Below are 15436 nucleotides of genomic sequence, written 5' to 3'. Positions count from 1 at the left end.
TTCCGGAGAATGCTTTTCTACTCTGTGTTGCATGGAGATGATTCATATTATTAATGTGATGTGTTTGTTGGAGTTCTGAAAACCATACTCCGTGAAGTTTTCATTTCACAGATCCCACCAAATGCAACTGTTCGAGAAGGTACTCTCTTTATCCTGGAAAAGTCTTTAACCTGGGCTGCCTGCCAGTTGGCTTCTCATTCGATAGCGTTCTGTTCTTGATCTGGGTCATTAAATATTAAAAGACAAAGTGATTCTAAAAGCTAGCCATTTTTTGGAGATACTAAATAACTGTAATTTGTTTCCTAATAGATAGTTTTGTCCTTGTCACTGAGTCCTCAATACAAAAATAAACATGTGATGAGACAAGACTGTTCTGTAAATGTCGTACACAGTGAGTTTGCCCAGAGAATGAGCCTGAGAATATAAACTGGGGTGGGGATAGAAATAAAGTAAAGCTCAAGTCTGTATGTTGGTCTGGTAGCTCAGTTGCCTGAGCTTTTCTCTTGCCCCAGTCATCATCCACCCGGTGCCACTGGGAGCAGGGTTCTCCCGTGGGTCCTGCCAGACCCTCCCGGGCTGTGGGAGGGCGTCCGGCGCGCTCCCACGCAGCCTGGCACTGGCACTGCCTGCAGTGCTGTGCTGCCCAGGAGCACCAGTGTAAACGCTGGTAAAATGTTTGTACCATGTGCTGGATAAGGGGGGTCTGGATTGCAGTGATGGGTGCAGATGCCCTCCTCCTGAGGCAGAGTGCAAAATGCCCGTAGCAGTCTTATTTATAGCCCTCTGTCTGGCGAAGCAGCAGAAGTACTGGGTTATATGTTAAAAAAACAACGCCCAACCCCCCCAAAAACAACCTGAAAACCACCCCCTTCAATGCTCTGTTAATTTGCCAGTATTTCTGGTTGCACATTTGCTGTGCTGTGAAGTCTTCCAACTACTTTGTTTTTATTAAAAAAATGGTATTATTTGCTGCTGTAGATCTTCGCTTCTGATTTTCTTTTATCATCAGATTTGTCTACGGGAGTTATTTACCGGAGGAGAATTGCAACGTGCCAGAATGTAATTCCTGAAATTTTAAGAAAGGTAACTGCTTAGAGAAATTTAGTCAAGTTGTAAAACCTTAATGCTTCACTGTGGTTTATCTTTTTTAAAAGGATCACATTTCCTAATGCATTTTTTAAAATTAGAAAAGTTACTTTTAAAGAGAAGTTAAGAGAAAAAAATAAGTCTCTAGGAACTTATTTTTATATTTAACTTGAAGGGACCAAATTGTAGCCTTGAGCGCACTAAGATGTAACTGGTAGTTGTGGTCGTTTTACACGCAGTGTTGAGCTTTTAACTCTTGTACATGGAACAAGTTATTTTAAAGTATGTTACTTGGGCCACGGAGTGAAAGTACAGCCATTCTCCCCAGCCCAATGTAATAATCTTATTGCTGTCCATGCTCACAATTTTTGTGTGGTAGATTTTTTTTTAATAAAAGCCCAGTCTCGTGGACCTCAGCAAGGTGGCAGCTAGTAATAAACACTGGGTAATTTTTTCTAAGCTGGCCTCAGGTATTTCGGATGTCTGATCCATGGCTCCTGAACACATTGGGTTGTAATCTCTCACAAAACCATTCTGTAAGTGAATTCAGAGGGAATTAAAATAATACTTAATGTGCCTGTAGCATGTTGTAAGTTAAATACAGCATTGTAGAGCCCCTATAAAGAAGATAAGACGAGACTGTACAAAACATAAGGACCTGGGTTGTGCAAACCCTTAGTGTCTCTCTCCTGTGTCTCTTTTAGTGACAGTTCTTTCTTCACAGTTTGTTATGGGAGGAGAATTAGCCTTAATTTATGATTTGTTTTTTTGCAGAGTATCTTGCAGCAGATAGTCTGTATACGGAAAAGTACATTTGCATTCATGCATGATTAAATAACTGTACTATTTCACAGCCTGCATGCTTAAAAGTATGCATGTACTCTTTTGTGGGTGCTGACGTGTGTGTTTTTGCCTCTAAACCTGTGCTTGTCTCTTCCAAGCCTCACCTGCCAAGCAGAACGTATCATTGCCCTATATAGGCAGAATATAAATAAACAGACGGTGAGATTTTCATCCCTTCTTTGGCCCATGCTTGCTAGATCAAGGTCACTCAGGTTGACAAGTGTGCTCTTGGAGGAGGAGGCCTCCTGGGAGAGGGTGGCTGGAGAAGGGCACCAGCCGCTGCGCCTGGCAGCGGGAGCCTGCAGAGGTGCAAGCCTTTCTCCTGCCCTTGTGGTTTAGCTGGTGGGTTTGGCTGCCTTGCATGCAACTGTTTGGAAGTGGCTTCTTTTATCCTTCATTGTCATAAATTAGCCATCAGCAGCAAGACAGGAAGCATGAAGTGATGCAGGTAAGTTGGCCTGGTCTTGGAAGTCCGGCTGGCGACTGAGCAACCTCCCTAAATCTTGGAGCGTTTGCATGGCCTTTAGTAGCTGCTGAGGAAGTTAAGTGTTCTCATTTGCGCCAACCACAGCTGCTGTGACCTCCTCCTGAATCCTTAATCTTATTCTCTGAGGCTAGTAACACTTTCAAAATACCAAGAAGTGATTCTACCCTTGCTTTGTTTTTTAAAAAAGCTGTAATTCTTCTGTTTCCCAGGTCAGTGTCTTAAAAGTGCCTGACATCTACTTGGAAGAGGAATCTTGGCTTAATATGCAGAAAAGAAATATGGCTATGAAAACTCATTGTCTTACGTGGACGCAGTACGCATCTCTGAGCGAGGAGTCTGTCTTCAGAGAGAACTTGGAGAATCCAGACTGGTGAGTGCTGGCCTCTGGGTGTAGCAGTGCCCCAGTGCTGGCTCAGGGCTGCTACTGCAGGCCCATAGCCCTGAGAATGGGTTTTCTGTTGCCTTTTGAATGCTTGGAATGAGAGGGGTCTGAATAATAGTTTCTTTGGTATGTCTTGAATGCATTTGAAGCAGCAGCTGTACGTGTCCTGTAGCTTTCCTCTGGCTTGTTCAGATGCGAGGTTAGGCTCTCTGGCCAGAGCACAGATAATTGCTGGAAATTAATTTTGTGTGCTGCTTTGCAGTCATAGAAGGCTGTCCCGCTGTTCCTGCACAGCGGGCGTAGCCAGTGTTCGTTTTGCTCTCATGTCTACCAACAGGTGCTTGGACAGCAGTTTAAAAATTATCAGCTCTCTCCTGCTTGCCAGCCATTTGCATGGAACATACTTGCTCCCGAACAATTTTCTTTCCCTGGTGTTTGGCCCACTGTAAGAGATGTAAGCTGCCGTGGGACTTTGCCTGGGAGAACACACACTTGTGTTTGTGCAGAGTGGAGCATAGAAATGTCTTTATGCACGTTTATGGCAGGATCAGAGTGGAATGTATAATTGCCGTAGCATTGAAGTGAGCAAGTATGTGATACATGTGACTGTCTTTAAAAAAAGATTTATTTCTAGCTGATGTCAGCCCCATTAGTTCTTATTTTGTTATGGTGTCTCTTGTAATTAGTAGTTACTGTTGCTGCGTGATGTTCCCTGGGAAGCGTGGCAGGGTTGCCCAGCAAGGTCCATGTGACTTTGGAAAGCTCTAAGGATGTTTAAGAAAAAACCCACCAACTTCAGATGAAATTAAATCCCTTGTAGCTTAGGCATTTTTGAAAGCCCCATGCTGGGATGTTGCAGTTTGAGGGCACACTCCTCTGGCTTTTTAAACTGTGGGAGGTTTGGTTGGGTTTTTTTTTTTTTTTCCCCGAAAGTTTGCTGGAACCCTCTGTCCTTACTGAGGCTTCCTCTGCATCAGAGTTGCATTGCGACTCCAGATGTTGGTCCTGTTGGTACAGAAACTAGTGCAGCTGGTCACTTATGCCCTGCTTTCAAGGCTTTTCAGTTGCAGTTCCGGAAGGACACTGTCGTCAGCATGCTGCTTCTGCTCTGCTTGTGCAGGGGAGTTGTCTGAGCTCGGTGTCACCACCACGCACTCTTACCTTAAAGTATACTGTGGCAATTGGGAAGGCAGAGAAGCAGAGCTGAAATCAGAGGTGTAGCTGGGCTGCCAGAGCGTGGTGGCAGCCTCAGCAGGTTTGCTTACAGAGGCTCTCAATGCCTGCCGGGGCGACGGTGCCTCTGGAGGTACCGTGGGCGCTGACGCAGGTTGGCAGCTGCAGTATGTAGCAGCAGGATCCCGCGGACCTCAGCCATGCTGCCCTGGCCAGGTAGGCTCAGGGGTACCTCGGTGTGCCTGTGCACACTGCTGTCACCTCTTTAGGAATCTCATGGAGGTAATCAGATTTAACAAATGCTGGCTGCAAAACAGGCGTGAAATTTCAGCTGCATGTAACCTAGGTACAGTGACATTTACATTTGAATAGATGAAGGAATTATGCAAAGGGCATAACATTAGCAGCACACTATTGCACTGGAGAGAAATAAGAACACACACTATGAGGAGACTCAAGTGATCCTGATTAGTGAGAAAATTGTACATTATGCCCCTAAAGAGAGAACAACATTATGAAAGCGATGGTAACCTGAGTGCAGGTGGAAACTTGTCTTTCTCTCCTACTAGGTGCTGCTGAGCAGATATCAATAGCAACCTCCTGAAACTTTTCAGGACACTAAAAGTGTGAAGCGAATGAGAAAATTCTGCGCCTCAGTTAGGCACTGTGAGTACATTGTAGCAGGCTGTTTGTTTAATCAGCTTTAACATGGCATTGTTAAGGATGCTGATAAGCGAAAGCAGAGTACCGCTTTGCTGGCTTGCATCTCGATCAGCTGCAGAGCAGGTTGAGTGCCTTTGCCTCTCCCGCAACCTCCCAGTGTTGTGGTGGGCTCCATGTTGGGGCACTGCCCGCTTCCAACCCAGCGTGGCTTGGGAGGTGTTGGGACAGTGGCTGCAGGCTGCCCTGCAGGTATTCCCTGGGGTGCTTTTCAGCCGTGGCACCCGCAGCACTGCTCTGTGCCTCTGCAAGGAGAGATCCTGCCAGTGGGGTTAGTGACAGGCCTGCAGCCTGGTCCCAGGCACGTGTGGTGGGATGGCGCTGGTGGGAGTCCGGAATATTTCTACCCCCGTCAGATGAAGTTACAACTGCCTATGCTGACTTCAGCCCAGCTACTTTGTAGACCAATATGCTGTAGAAAACCAAACCACAAATCCAGTCCCTGCAGGGACCTGTGGCTTAGACATTTAGACATTTAGCAGAACCTCATCCATAGGGTGTGGATTAGTTTACCCAGTTTGAGGTTGGCAGTTGCATCCTTTATTTAATAATTTTCAGCTAAAGAACCGCCAGTCAGGGCAGGGAGACTGTGACCTTCCTGATGTCACTAATGGACCTGGGGCAATTAAAATGATGCTTGCTTAGTCCCAACCAGTCAATTTAACCGCAACGTAGTCCTTCCTCTTAATGTCAGGTGGTTATTTAGTCGTAAATAAATGTGAACCCAGTGATGCCAACTGCTGCATATTCTTGCAAAGTAAATTATTGTGTGTGCTTCCAAGCAGTGCATATAAATGTCTGAAAAGATCTAGCTGCAAACAAACATTTCCATAACATAATAAACATAAATAAATTATAAACCATTGAAAAAGGCATGGTGAAGCATATCTGTATATTCAGAGGCCAGAAAGCACCTGTGTTATCCTCTTGGCTGAACTCCTTCATGACACTTTTTACTTGGTTTCCATGATTTAATTGCTGTTCTAGACCAGCATCTCATCTTGATGTCTAAAATCCAAAAACGCCAGTTAGACCCCGTGGGCAAGTCCTGGCCCCAGGCAGAGCCACAGGCTGGGTGGGTCCAGACCCGAGTGGCGTTTGCCTGCAGAGGGTCTGGGGCGGCTCACCAGCGCTGCCCCGGTGCTTGCTGACACTGCCCGCAGGATGCAGCTTTGGAGGACTCTGGGGCTCGTGGCTTTCACTGCTTGTATATCAAACCAGTGTGAATCTTGTCAGCTGCTTTCCTCCACTTGCATGCGTACGTGCTTGGGTTAGTGACAATTTCTGGAGTGATTTGCTTGCGCTTACCCTAAAATCGTGCATTATGTATGTTAGGTATGAGCTTGCTTTCCACCCAGCTGAGCTGGGCAGCATTCGTGTTGATGAGGAGGCCTTTGGGAAGAGTTGAATGTGTGCAGTGCCAAACCGAAGGGGAAAGTATGTGGCCAAACTCCCCTGTAACTGCTTGGATTTGTGTGCAAGCTGTGTACCGGCAAATTTCCATGTGTCTGGGCAGGTTATACCTGTCTTTCTGCAGTGGAGAATCCCTGTGTAGCTTGAATTTTGTTTCCGGTGTTATTTGACACCCCTGTGTGTTTTGGTTTGACTGCTTTCCCCAGCCCAGACAGGAGCATTTCTTTGCTGTTCCATTTTGTATCCCTCAATTGCCATCAGATTCCCTTTATTACCCAGGACCTTCCCTCATTTCGCACAGCCTGAGGGAGCTGAAGTCTCTCGCAGCGTGGTGGGCACAGGGTGAGAAGATGTCTCCCTGATGTGGAGAGATGGAGATACACGTGATGCATGAGCAGTGCTCACCAGCTGGAGATGGGAATGAAAAAAATCTCCTGCACAAAAGCTCCCTCTTTTGAAGAGCCTTGCACTGGATGTAACTTTTAGTTTAGTTTTGAAAGCCGTGCAGGCTTTGGAAGCTCTCCCTGACGCTATCTGAACAAGAATATTGCTAGACTTTTTATACTAAAGACACTTTAATTGGACTCCCATCATGAAAACAATTAGACCAAATTTGCTGTACTTAACTAGTCAATAATTTAGTAGTTGGATCTCATTAATGGACTTCTCCCTGTGACTGTGTTGTAATGATGTGGCATTGCCAGCTGTGTGCTACAGAAATCAATCAACGATCAATATTTTCCTTGAGCCTCCCTTTTTTTTCGTTCCCTACAATGGTGAAATTGCAAAATGAATAAATAAAACCCAACCAGAGCAGCTGAGTTCAATGGTGGATTTTTACTGCTGATGCCCATCCTGTGGTTGGGGGGAACTTCTCATGTTCTTCAGCTCCTTCACTTGAACTCCACATGTTTGTCACCGGACCGAATTGCATTGACAGAAATAATAAACGGCCGTGGCCCACTGAGGGCATCGGTGGTGCCGGATATGCCCGCATGCTGCGGGGATAGGCATGGGGAGTCCTCTCTGCACTGTTACCACTGCCTCTGTCTGGCCTGGGTGGGATGGTGTCCTGAGGACTCTCTAAACTCGTACAAGGGTATTTCACTGTTTCTGCAGTTGGCTTTCATGAGTCTGGAGATGGCTGTTGTGTCCTTTCCAGACCTCGCTTTGTGTTGCTGCTCTTCAGGCTTCTCCAGTAAGCGCATGTCCAGCAGAGTCCAGCAGCACCTTCAGCAGTGCTGGCTGCAGGAGGTGGTCGTTACAAACCTCTCGTTACGCTGATGTTCCTGCATCTTGTTACGTTTGCCAGCCTTTGAGATTGCCATACAAAATATGTGAATGTAACTGATGAATTCCTTACTTGGGTATCAAACATGAACTTTCTAACATAGAGTTTACATTTAATGTTTACTAAATAGACAGAAAAATAAAAGGGTGTTGTGTTCTTGTTTCTTAGGACAGACTTCACACAAAAAGGCAGAATATCGGTTACGGGGGCAGGTTTGCTCAACTGTGTCTTGGAAGCTTTTGCTCAAGCGTTTTTAAAACAAGGTGTGAAGAAGGTAAGTTTATTTATTGCTTGAATTTCTTCCTAGAATTATATTCTAAAATTTTTCAAATTGCCAGATCTTTTGGGCTCAAAACTAAAACAGTATTTTAAGTCTGAATTCTTTACGTCTTTTAATTGTTGAAAAAATATTTGACCTTTTCTTTTGTCTACAGAGAATAAGCAGAACAAAAATTGATTTAGTTTTATTATGGTAATAGTTTTATTTCAAATACATTTTAAAACACGGCATGTATGACTATATCAGTTTCCGTAACTCATTCCTGATTTCCCCCCGGCATTGAAACAGTTCTTCTTCCTAATGTCTCATTGTGCCAGCTAATACTGTAATAATAATTTGCAATTTTATAGCACCTTTACACTGAAATAGTCAAAAGGAGTCAACATGTGTGACATGATATAAATTCTTCTCCAGTAACAATAGATTTACTTTTTTTTTTTTGGCAACTTGATGTATTTACAATAGCCACAGTCAATCTCCCTGTAGCGGTTCTGTATACTTCAATAGTTCTGTCTTTCAGTAAGAATTATGAAAGAGGATAAAAGCTATCCAGCTATCCAGCAGAGCATCCCAAGGGAGTTAGTGTTCAAAGGCCTTTTGTTTCTGGGAGTCATGTCACATTGATAAACTAGGTTTAACAGCAACGTCTCCTGAAGCGTTCATTGGGAAATGAAGTTTCATGAAAGTCTTGTTCTCTGAAAGTTTGTGCCTTGAAGAGATTTACACATGCTGAAAAAGGAGCAAGAGCTCTGGAAGGAATATTTAATTAAACCTTTTTAATGAGAAAGTAAGAGGGTTTTTTTGCCCCCCCCTTTTTTTTAATGCCTTCTCCCCCCCCCAGTTTGTATCTTATTTCAGATAAATGAAAGCTTCATGGCATTTTCATGGCTGGGCTCATGAATCCTATGTGCTGCAAGACTCTAATGAACATATATTTACTATTATTTATCATTTTTTAGTTATCTAATGGAGAAATTCGTTTTTCAGATGAACTTAGAGGTCCACATGATCATGCCTTATGTCATTCTTTAATTATTCATGGGGACCGGTTGGTTAATACTATGGAAGTTTTGCTTTGTTTTGGGTTTTGTTTTTGTTTTTAAGTGGCCTTAGCAGTGTCCTGTCTTTCTCCCACTGAAGTCAGTGAGTGTTGGAGCATGGAGCCTGCGCAGCACCCGCAGTCCCTTTGGACACTCTCCTCTGTGGCGGCGCAGGGGCCAACAGCCCCAACCTTTTGTTTGTGCTGCAGAAGCTGATTTTGGAATCTGTGCCCCAAGAGCTGTAGATGGAGATGTATTTCAAACAGCACCACTATGTATTCATTTGCTTATTTTTGATAACTATAAGATCTTTCTGTTGTGGCTTCAAAAGAAAAAAAAAAGACAGAAGTAGACACCTATGCTAGTGTAAGCGATGACTGTGAGCAATGAAACACATCTTGCCGCCCTACAACAGCGCAGAGCGGGCGGATAAAACAAACTAGCTCACAATATCTCTACAATGCTGCATTAGAAATCCTTTAGCAATTTTGACTATGTCTGCAGATCTGTGAAAAAGAAAAATACAAGCTCACCAGATCTGGTATAAATGTACAGTCTCGCCGGGCTTTTCCCCCACCTCCACAACACCCCTCTCCCTAGGGCAGCAGCTGAATCTATGCATTTCATTTCTTCTGAGCTGTTAGATAGGGTTCCTTTTGTGGCTTGGTCATAGAGTAGTTTTGAGGTACACTTTAGCCCAATGTAATAAATGGCAATACAAAGATGATATTTAAAGTTTTAAAATATATGTTGCACAAATTACAATGCTTGATAAATGTTCTGTGGGCTTCCATTTACTTCTTATCTTCCAATACCTGATCTGCATCCTTCCCAATGGCCTGACCAAAAAGGCATTGCTTTTCTTGCACCTGGTGTCACTTGTCGGAATATGTAAGGATGTTGCTTTCAAAGCCAAACCGTGATTCCTGCCTTATCTTCTTGGTCCTGACAGCAATGCACTTCTCTATCCATCTGTTTGGAGAGGCTCAGATGAGATAAGGGAGTAAGGAAGCAGTGTGAGGCAGCATGTGAGTGGCGGAAGAAACGCAGTAGGGGATGAGCTACATGATGAGCAGGAGAAAATACTGTATAAATATTAAATTTTGTGAATGACTACAATAAAGCTCATGTATTCACACAGTCAATATTAAATGTCTATTTTATAGAAAGAGAGGGAAAAGTTACTATTCATGAAACTCTTGATGGACACCATGGGCAATGATCTTTTTAATCATTATTTTTGTAACTGAGATATGAGCCTATTCTGTGGGTAGGGTTTTTTTTAAATGCCTAACAGAGCGACAGTGACATTTTATGGCTCCTCATATTTGTCACATTTCTCTCATTTTATTGCAACTCTGATAAAAAATGTAGGAGATAAAGTTCTCCTGCCCTGCTTTTGTTTGTAGAAGTCGTAGAGCATTTGGTGGAAATTACAGCATTTATGATTTTTTTTTTCCTTACCTGTTCAGAAAAGGTATTAATGAATGATATGCACCCACATTATTGCCAATAAAACTTTCCTCCCAAATAATTCAAAAGTCTGAGCAGATATGCCAGTAAATCCCAGCTAGCAGCACGGCCCATTCTGGGTCTATTGGCGAGAGCCTGGCTTCCCTTGGAGAGGAGAAAGTAGGCTCTGTAGTCTGCGCGCAAAGTCTGGGAGAAAAGTTTCCAGCCCAGGAGCTGTAGTGGTGGCCCCTAAAGTCAGCCTTTGTGTGTGTGAGTTTTTAAAATTTGTTTAAAAAATGGCCTAATTAGTTTGTACAGTGTGAAGCAGTGCAGACGACAAAGTTATGAGCAATTTTAAGGCCACACAATAAAGGATCATTTGACTTTTGTTATGCTGGTAGGCGTTTTATCCGTTGCCTCTTAAATGTTGCAACATTTCACTTGGTTTCTTTTTTAGATTCCTTTGCTTGACTTGAATATATAAGGAGACGGAAATTAAAGGCTGTGATGTTGTTTGTTAAATGATGGAGCTGAGCTCAAATAACAAATATTTAACTGAAAAACGTTTTGTCATGGTTAGAAAAAGAATGAAAGGTATTAGATGCTCTTTTCAGAGGCAGCATAAAATTTTCTGCTAGACTGTTGACGTTCTGCACTGCTATTGTACTGGCAATGGAAATGAAGTATGTACGGCAACATGCATTGCCTTCGTCGCATTCGAACGGGCCATTTGTACTTTTCCTGTAGACCACCTAACCTCTTACTTAAAACTTGGAGTGTTCGGTAAAGATGTGGAGGACGTTACAGACGTGATACATTCTCTCTGTCCCTGTCAGCTGGGAGTCTGGTCTGGTTTCTGGCAGATATGCAGGTGCAAGCGTAGGCTGCCCAACACGTCTGTGGTGCTGGGAACTCCTCAGGCTGCCATTTGGCGTTCCCCTCCTTACCCTTACCCTTCTAACCCTCCTTACGCTGCTGGGTCGGCGTGCCTTCTCTGGTCTCGGGGTACGGGCTGTGCTGGCAGCGGCACTCGCCGGAGGAGTCACCCGTAGCCGTTCCCGAACTGGAAGCTGCTGGGCCCCGTCCCTTTGAGTGCTTTGGAGCGTTGCACCGGTGAGGGGAAGAGTATGTAGGCGCTTACAGCAGGATAGCTTCTTACAGTAGCAGAGTACCTCCACCTTTGAAAAATAAAACTATTCCATGGCTTGTCCGTCAGAGGAGCTTTTAAGCTGCAGCTGTAGAGGTGCGAAGTTTAATGGGTAGGCAGTGTTTGTTCTGCATTTCAAGTGCATCATTGCACTCTTAAGCAGTGTAAATTTAGCTCCTGTAAGCCTGATCTCCTGGGGCTGAGATTTAAGTATTTGAACTTTAGTTGAAAGGAATATATCGATTAAGCTTTGATTTAGTTGTTCCTTGCTGAAAAGATAGTGGGTAATGACTTGTACCTGCCCTTTCATATTTTATTCATTTAATGGAGTCCCCTCTCATTCCCCTTTTCTTCCTCAACACCATTTTGCCTAAAAGTCTGCAGTGCTATGAGGAGAAATAAAAGAAAAAGCAGTTGTCACGCTGTGAACATAATTGATTCAGTAAGTAACATTTTTAAATTCCCTAGGCAAACCTCTGAGCCTTCACTTATGTCAATTAGTGCTTCATTCTGTAAACAGTGGCATGTCCAATTTAGACTGATAGACTAAGGTAGTCAGCTTACTACCTTCCACAAAGAATAGGCATGGAAGATGAACTGTTTTTCAGAGATATAAAATATCTTGTCCAATTTTTTTGAGACATGTGAAAAGAAATTCTCTTGACCCATTTGTTAAAGTTAATTGTCTTCCCGGCCGTGGCTCAAACTGAGAAATCCTTTTTCTTTTATCTTGACAAACAGAGCGTGCTAGGGTAAGCCTTAGCCCCACACAGGTTATAACTAAGCTCCAAGCTTGCTTCAGTCCACAAGCTCTGACCAAACATAAGAGGTAGGGTTGGCAAATTAACTACAATTTTAGTACACAGAGCCAGAAAGTGTGAGAGAGAGGGATGTTGTGGATGTTCTTACCTAAAGTGAGTGTTTTTTGCTTTTCACCAAATGTGAAGCTGCTTCTCTCTCACGTTGTACTGAGCCTTGAACTTGAACTTTTCAAAGTAGAGAAGCATCTGGCCGTGAAGCAGCCTGTAGCCCTGACGTGGGAAGGGCACCGGGTCGAAAGCTTTCCCTGTTTCTCAGGTGACTGCCCTGCTGGAAGCCGTTCCGTGCTCTGCACCCGCGCAGCTGTCGGTCAGGGAGCACCTAGGGCCGGTCTGCAGCGCACCCCCGAGTGAACAGACCCCCTGGGGTCAGCCTGCGCTTCGCTTTAGTAACAGTTCATTGCTTGGTTCTTCCTCCTTCCTTCACAGAGCAGTCCTGCAGAAGAAATACTCACTTTCATGATCCTCTGATGGTATTTTTTACTTGATTTCAGTATTTCTTTCCTTCATTATAGAAGTAAACGTACTGACTTTCTGGGGAGCTTGCATCCTCATGCACCCAACTGCTTGCAAAGAACACAAGTGGTGGGATTTCCTTTTTAAAGAGGGATATACCAAGGTGCAGGGATGAGAAGCGGCTCGGTCCAAGCAAAGCCAGGCAGAACTGGAATAAAATGTGTGACCCGATCAAGTGCCCTGGCTTCGTGTAGCCTTGGCTCAGAAGAGCATGGAAGCTGTTCAGGGTCCTTTGTCCCCTCGCGGTTCCCCCTGAGCAGGCTGTGCCGTAGAGCTCCTTGTGCCTCTCAGGCAGTGGGAGTGGGGAGAACCGCACTGAGTTAGTGCGGGACCATAAAATGCAGGTGTGTGGTTTTTTTTTTTTTAAAGCTTCGTTGGGATGTTTTTGGGTACCATTTTAATGTATGAAATACTTAAGTTGTGTCTAAAACTGGCATTTATGTGTGCTTTTTTTCCAGGGTATTAAAATAATGGAGACGCTTCTTCAGGAGCAGTGTGGATGATTGTGATCTTAATGAGCAGTTGTAAGTAAGTAAGTAAGTGCAACATCCATCTACAGTTAAGAAAAATTGTTCAGAGTTTGTGATACCTACTGCACATTGTGCTCCTGGTAGTTCTATATAAAAATGTGGGGGTTTTGTCCATTATAAATAGCATGCATCTTCTGTGGAACTTTCAAGAAAAATAATTATCTACTGCAGTGTTAGGCTTAATACTATTGCAGAGTTTCTGAATAGTATGTTGATTAAGATGACTTCTGTGTCCTCTATTTCATCATCTCCTCTCTGCTGCTAATATATCATGAGTGCGATAGTCCTAGTAAAATAAGATATTGGTTCTGTCTACAGATTTTACTTAAAAGTAGTATCTTCAGGGGTTATCTGTGGAGGGAAGATTTGGTCAACTCTTAAATTAACTTCAGAACAGGAACAAATGGCTATTGATTACCTCCTAATAAATGCTCTTCTAAACCCTGTTTTCTCTGCTTTTACAGGAGAAAATGTGTAATGTGTGGAGTTTCCTTGGAACCACGTAGCTTCATTGCCATAGGAATTCCATGGCTATTGTCTGAACTTTACTGGTACCATTTTATTGAGGAAAGAGCATTTAATATGCACAGCTGGAAGAAAAGATGACCATAGACTGCAGATCTTTTACAAAAGACGGAGGAATCGTACTACTTAAGGGAATGCTGATCATGAAAATCATGGAGGAACAAGTGTAAGCCTGGAAACAGCATCTTCCTGTGAATTGGTGCTATAATCTCTAGATACTAAGAATTCTGTAAGGGAACATAGAGCAACAAAACAAAAATAGCCCTTGTTGTTATGAAGACGCCCTTGCCTAGTCAGCCAGTTGCTTTATGTCTTACCAAGGGAGGTACAAGCACACCCCATCTGCCGTTTATTTCACAGTGGGGTAGAGGCTTCGTTCTGCAAAAACGAAGCTCAGCTGGAGCAGCTGAGTAAGGTTACTGTTCCCCGCTTGAGTCACCCTATTTCAGTTCCGATTGCTGTGTTGGAAATACTTGGTTATTGTACCCCCGCCAGCATGATTACTTTCAGCTGTAAAGACATGCCTCAATACAAGTTTTGCATATATTCAAATTCTGTCAGAAAGTATTTCTTTCATATTGCTTCTGAGTAGAAAAAGAAGAAACCTGGAGGGTAATTGGTCAAATGCAGGTAAAGTTCCTGACAAAGGGTGTCTCATACACCTCTCCTCCTTTTGTTCCACGCACCACATCAGGACGGTTTTATTTTAAACTTCTAATTTACAATTCAGATAAGCACAAGCCAGCTTTGATTCCCTTCCCTAGTTAGGCTAATACCACACTTTACAAATAGCCCCATTAAAATCAGTGTTTGCTCTTTGTGGAGATTGGAACCGCTTACTTGATTGCCACAAAGCAAAATGATCAGCTTCGCATTTTTCAGGGTGGGTTGGGTTTTATTTTCTCTAATGTGGTATAAGCTCGTGGCGGACTCTTCCTTAGGCTATGCCTGAGTGCTGTGGGCCTGCTTGTTTCAATATTTAATGGTCTCAACTATCCTCTTCTGAAGCTAAATGAGTGCGCTGCTAAAGAGCTGAGCCACAGCCTGTGGCTGCGCGCCAGCTCTCCAGTAGTGTAAATCGACGTACCCCTGCTGACGTGGCTGCTGCTGTAGATTTACACTGTGGGAGATGCTAGCCCATACCTTGTGATGCAAGAGCCATGACATTTCCTTAGGAAACGACCATATTTTGTGTTGGGACAGCAGAACAAAGTACTTTCCTTCATCTGCCTTTGGTTGGTAACTGATTCTTGTGAATTTGGGCTCTGAATGCTGAACAGTAAATATATATGAAATGTAATGGCCACGACTAAATACATTCATTAGCATATTTATTTTTATTGAGTTGCTGCTTTGCGTGCCTGAGGAAATTATCAGATTACTTCTATTTGAACTGCTGTGTACATTTTTAGGACTAGCATTTTTATTCTCGCATCACTGGATTTTGGAATTAGGATAGGAAGCATTTCCGTCCTCCCCCACCCCCAAAGCAGAAGTAGGCTTTGAATAATGGAAGTCCAGTACCGGCCTGTGAGTTTCCAGACCCTTCCTTGCCATGACGTACGCACAGCTCTGCTCACCCAGAACCATGGCACACGTTTTATTACAGCAGGAAATCGAACAGTTGGCTCCAAGGAAACTAATTTCACTAGGAACAGGTTGCTGCCGTAGTAACCAGTGTCGGAATTGAATGGGCTGCTTTGGTTTGGTTTTAAAACTGAAACCCGGTGCGC

General features: G+C 43.7%; 1 protein-coding gene across 1 annotated transcript in view; it reads left to right on the top strand.

Moving 5' to 3' along the window:
- PRELID2 (PRELI domain containing 2) overlaps positions 1-13151 on the top strand; it is a 14352-nt gene extending 1201 nt beyond the window's left edge. Inside the window, exons 2-5 of the mRNA XM_010283462.1 lie at positions 1010-1083; positions 2626-2786; positions 7564-7669; positions 13107-13151. Of these exons, the coding sequence (XP_010281764.1) occupies positions 1010-1083; positions 2626-2786; positions 7564-7669; positions 13107-13151 (386 nt within the window). The remainder of the gene's footprint in view (positions 1-1009; positions 1084-2625; positions 2787-7563; positions 7670-13106) is intronic.
- The last annotated feature ends 2285 nt before the right edge of the window (positions 13152-15436 follow it).

The sequence above is a fragment of the Phaethon lepturus genome, unplaced genomic scaffold (genome assembly GCF_000687285.1).
Source record: "Phaethon lepturus isolate BGI_N335 unplaced genomic scaffold, ASM68728v1 scaffold14410, whole genome shotgun sequence".
NCBI classification, from domain to species: Eukaryota; Metazoa; Chordata; class Aves; order Phaethontiformes; family Phaethontidae; genus Phaethon; species Phaethon lepturus.
Note: the sequence above shows the minus strand (reverse complement) of the source record. Positions and strands in the feature narration are given on the sequence as shown.